This window comes from Marmota marmota, unplaced genomic scaffold (genome assembly GCF_001458135.2).
Source record: "Marmota marmota marmota unplaced genomic scaffold, marMar, whole genome shotgun sequence".
Taxonomy (NCBI): domain Eukaryota; kingdom Metazoa; phylum Chordata; class Mammalia; order Rodentia; family Sciuridae; genus Marmota; species Marmota marmota.
In genome coordinates this window covers 3,579,001-3,584,188 of record NW_026000164.1, presented here as the reverse complement: position 1 = coordinate 3,584,188, position 5,188 = coordinate 3,579,001, and the positions used below count along the sequence as shown (strand labels likewise).

Sequence of the window (5,188 nt, the reverse complement as noted above, 5' to 3'; positions counted from 1 at the left end):
CGCAGGGGCCCTCGCCCCGGTGCAGCCTTTGGTGCAGCCGCAACGTCAGCTGGTCCCGGAAGCGCCGCTCGCACTCCCCGCAACCATATGGCTTCTCCGGGATCGGGGCCCACCCGGACAGCGCGATCCCGCCTAATGCCCCCGTGGCCCCTGGCTCCAGTTTGTATGCAGCAGCCAGATGTCCCAGTTCAGGCGCTGGGAAAGGGCTGGGAAGTAACGAGAGATGCTGGGGCCATTCGACCGCCTCTCCAGCCTCCTGTTCCTCATCCTCCACCTTCACCTTCCGAATCATCCATTCGTCTCCTGAATAGTCAAAACAAGAATTGTCTAGTAAGCTCAACGCCAGTAGTACTGCCTCCCAGGAGCCCAGCAATCTGGCTTCTGTTCTCTCCACTCTACCCAAAAAGTTCCCGGGAATGACCAAATCCCAAACTCTTCTCATTCTCCTCCTGCCCTGCAGCCTGCCATGCTGATGAACACCTGCCCCCTTCCGTGACTTTTCTCTCAGGCTCTGGGTGGCTGCCCCAGGTCTTGCTGTCCAGCAAGCTCCTTTCTGGAACCGTGTCTCCAGTTGAGTAGCTCCCCTGGGTGTCCCAAAAATCGGCTGCAGCTCTGCAGGTTTGTTGCCAAACACCTGACCTTCCCACACCTATCCTTGGCTGATGTTAACATTAGAACAGTATATCTTCTCCCAAAAGGAGACCTTTGGGCCTTGACACCTCCTGCTCTCTACCTTTGTCTGGCCACAGAGTACCAGGGCACCCTAAAAGTCAGTTCCTTCATCTCAAATGCTCCCCCTGCTGCTCCCTTCAGCCAAGGGGGGAATCCCAGTTGACAAGGAGGAGGCTGAAGTTTATAGGACCTGGGTAATTGGTGAATGTTGTCAGCCTCTCCAGAAGCAGGGAGGGCCCTGGGGAGAGCCTTGGCCCAAAGGCAGGATTGAGTTCCTGAGGAACTCTCATAAAAGCATCTGTAGGAGAAGGGCCCATGGATCTGTTCTCTCTCTTTAAAGCCCCCAGAAGATCCCCAGTTCTGCTGGAGAACCATTGGACCAAATGATCTGAATTCCTCTCTGGCCCTTAAAGTCCTTCACAGCCCAAGCCTTGGTTACATTACACAGGGACTGCTACAAGTACATCTACTCCCAGTTTCTTCCATTAATCTATTGTTTCCAAACAACTGTCTATTTATCATACTGTGATATGCCTCACATTTTCATTGTGTCACTCTTCTATTCAAGAACCATCAATAGGTCATTTTTTCCCCAGGATTTAGCCAGTTGTAGGTGCATCTGAGGCTCACCCAGATCTACTCCAACTTTCTTCTTTTAGGTGAGAATGCTTCATTTCCACCACACTGCTCTCCTTCAACCCCAGTCACATGTCACCTTTTCTGCTTCAAAGTCCTTTCTCAGTCTAGACTGTCTCTCCATTCTGCACCCCAGCCAGCTTCTGAGCTGAAGTCTATGCCTCTCTCAAGATGCATTACAAAGCAACATTTTTTGACAGATCCAGTCAAAATAAGGATCTCTCACCCTAAACTTCTATAGCACTGACACTTCTTTTCTTATTTGCAACTCTTATATTGTTCTTTTAATCTTTCATCTTGGTTAACACTGATGCCATCTCAATTACATGTTAGCTTTGGAAGGGTAGATACATTGTATTCTAATTTTAAGTCTAATAATAACTAAGTCTAATAAAAATGAGCATTGCCACCATTTATGGAGGGCCAACTATAGATGAAACACTAGCCATACACCATTATAAACCTCTCAACAACCATGAAGTTATTGTTATCCTTATTTACAGATGAACAGATCACAAGGTCCTGGAGAGGGGGTAGTCCATCCTAGAGTGCTCAGTGGGTAAGTATGTCTGTACACCTCTAGGCCTATCTCTTCCTACCACACTCAGCACAGTCAGTGCATAGTAGGGACTAGATAAATCTTTGTTGGATAAATGTCACTGTTATTATTTAGATGTGATGTCCCCCAAAAGCTCATATATGAGACAATGCAAGAAGGTCTGGAGGAGAAATGACTGGGTTATATCTTAACCTAATCAGTGAATTAGTCCCTGATGGAATTAATTGAGTGGTAACTGGAGGCAGGTAGGGTGTGGCTGGAGGAAGTGGTTCCTTGGGGATGGGGCTATAGGGTATATATTTTGTATCTGGAGAGTGGAGTTTGTTTCCTGATCATCATGTAAGCTGTCTCCCTCTGCCAACTCTTTTGCCATGATGTTCTGCCTCATCTTGAGCCCTGAGGAATGGAACCTGCTGCTGTGAATTGAGACCTCTGAAGCTGTGAGTCCCCAAATAAACTTTTCATCCTCTGCAATTGTTCTGATCCTTTAGTCAAACAGCAAAAAAAGCTGACTAAAACAGTTAACCAAGCAAGAGGTGATGAGGTAGTAGCAGGAGAAAGAAGTGATGGGTAGGTTTAGGTACGGGAGAGATGAGTTTACTATAATAGTCTTGGAGAACTTGGTACCAACAAGATCAGTGATGGTTTGGGGAGAGGAGAATGTAGGAGAGAGACAGTGGAAAAGTTGATCCACATCCTTTATCTTCATGGCAACTGTAATTCAGGTGATCAACAGCCTAAGATTAGACCAGGGAAGATGAAGAGGGGAAGTTAGGACTTCTAGCAAGGTTTGAAACAAGGTATATTTCTCTTCGGTGATGAGCCTCTTCGGTTCCACAGTCTACAGGGTGTAATTCTTTTTAGGTGCCGGAGTTCTATAGCAGAAAGGGTCCAGGGTCTGAACTCTTCTTGATTGGAAGGGCCTGGAGTAGCTGTCTCTCAAGGGAATGGGGCTTGTGAGGCCCCATTCCCTTGCATGACCTCTTGGTGGATGGAGCAACAGGAAGACTCACCTGAGCAGGAGCCCACAGGCTCAGCCTTCTGTGGAGTACATGCCTGTCCTTCTCTGCTGGGAGCCTCAGCTTGTTCGGTCTGGGCTCCTTCCTCTGGACCAGGGGCTTCAGGCCCTGGGAGAGAAGAGGAAACCTCAAGGCCTCCAGAAGCATCACAGATGGATGAAGGTCCCCACTGCAGCTAGGAAGCAGGGACATCTGAAACCCCAGCCCATCCCCACCCACAGGACTCTGTCTCCCATCATACCTGCAGGGGCTGAATTCCCAGCTGCCCCAGGGAAACCTCAGGCTCCTTTAAGCAGGGCAGCTGCTAAGGGTGGGCAGGTTGCAGGAGCCATAAGTGAGGAATTTCTGGAATATGTGTATGTGAGGTAGTGAAAGCAAGGAAGGGCCCCTGACCTGAGGCTTACCTGAGGCTTCCAACAGCAGGACTGTACTTCCCAGACCCCTGAGGGACCCCAGGTCCAAGGCAAATCATTGGTAAGGATCAGAATGTTGAAGCCAGGCCTGCTCCTGCCTTAGCACTCCATCCTGGCTGCCGCTACCTGATATTCCCTTAGCCACCTCCTTAACCTCTTTCAAATCTTGCTCCAATCTTTCCTTCCCAGTGAGGCTTGTTCTTCACCCTCAGTGAAGGGGACCTTCAGTAAAGGGCCTCATCCCTACCTGTAGCCCTTCACTGAAGGTCCCCTTCACTGTGCTTTATTCTCTCCTGCACAGCATTTATCTTCTAAGGTAGCTTGTCATTTCTCTTGCTTTTACATTTATTGTTAGTTGATTCTGAACACTCTAAGATTAAGCTCTTTGAAGGTAGGGGTTATTGGTCCTGATGGTATTCTAAATTGTCTAGAATAGCAGTCACCATATAGTAGGTGCTTAACAATATGCGGTGAAAGGAAGGAAAATTCCTTCCTGAGACATCCTACATGGTCCCCATTTACATACCTGAGCATGTACCCAGTGTTCTCTCTTCACTGGAGGAGGACATCTGCCCCTGGACATTATGAGACCTGTCCTTGGGCTCACTTTGGGGGGCCATCTCTGGCTGTCCCACAGAGAATCCTATTACAGGCAATAGAAGAATGGGTGCAAGTAAACCATCTTGTACAGAACTGATGATCAGAAGTGGGGCCCTCCCCTTCCTAGCCTGCTCAAGGATAGGGCTTCCCAATAATAGTGATAAGAGACAATAGCCCAGGCTCCCCAGCAGTCTGACCAGGTATCAATCTCAGCTCCTTTGAGATGAATCAAAGATAGAAGGAAGAAACAGAATAGCTTTAGAGAGAATAAGTTTAAGTCCCAGTGCTGAGTGAGTCCCCATATACACTTGCAGTTTAGCACAACTTCCCTCCTCTGGGCATTCAAACAGACCTGGTGACCTGAAAGGATGCTGTCCTACAGGCCCCTAGGGCCTCTGGCTCCAGGGCTCAGCCTCTGGAAGAACTCTACTCTATGCCTTGTAGATGCCCCCTAATCCCACCCCACCCCCAAGTGCCTTCAGTTCTCTCACCCAGAGAGCTGAGGGCCTCCAAAGTCTCTCTCATGGCAACAGGGAGTAGCCCCTCCTGGAGATCAGGTCACAGACCTTAAGGAGAAAAGACTGCCGTCAGGTTCCTCCTGCCAGTTTCCACCTGGGTCTAGAATAGCAGCCACCATATAGAAGGTTGGTCAGGAAGCTCTGCCCAATCACTCCCTCCTAGCTCTTCCCAGGAGCTCCAAAGGTGATGTCCCCAAACAGGTGAGGGAAATAAGGGAGTATGAATTTAAGAGCAGAGACCTTTAAAGATGGGGGGCCCAAGAAGAAAGGCTTGAAGCCATTTCTGCAAGCTCTGGTTGGCTCTGGAAATCAGTTCACCCACCTACCCACCCTTGCCTGGCAGTCTCTCCAGCCAGCCCCAGTTCATTGGCAGCCCCACCCCAAGCACACCCCAGTGTCCTTGCCTGGGGACTGGCAGGAACCATTCTCTGGGGAGAGGGTGGAGGGTGGGAAACCAGGGTGGGGAGTGGGAAACTTCATTTCCTGGGTCCTGCAGCTGTCACTGCAGGAGATGGTGAAACAGAAGCCAGCCGGCAGGGGAGGGAGTGTCAGTTTAGGACTAGGTGGGGGCTCCCCATCAGAGAAGGGTCCTTGTTAAAGGTAGGAAATGGTCTTGGCTTCTCCAAAAGCCCCTACTTCAAAACCACTCCCTTCCCCATGAGGCTGCTCTGTGCTAGGACACCCCCAGGCCAGAACACCCCTCCTTGCACCCCCTTCCCTGCTCTGTGCCCTGTGGGCTCCTCCCCCTCCCCCTCCCCCCCTGCAGCCTTC

General features: G+C 50.0%; 1 protein-coding gene across 1 annotated transcript in view; it reads right to left on the bottom strand.

Annotated features, from left to right (window-relative positions):
- Positions 1-5,128, bottom strand: part of Znf467 (zinc finger protein 467) — a 6,693-nt gene extending 1,565 nt beyond the window's left edge. The window contains 6 exon segments of the mRNA XM_048786746.1: positions 1-6; positions 8-303; positions 2,881-2,994; positions 3,826-3,942; positions 4,391-4,466; positions 4,822-5,128. The exon segment at positions 1-6 is cut by the window's left edge and continues 1,565 nt beyond it. Coding sequence (XP_048642703.1) covers positions 1-6; positions 8-303; positions 2,881-2,994; positions 3,826-3,942; positions 4,391-4,424 — 567 coding nt within the window. The 5' untranslated portion in view covers positions 4,425-4,466; positions 4,822-5,128.
- Between the last annotated feature and the right edge of the window lie 60 nt (positions 5,129-5,188).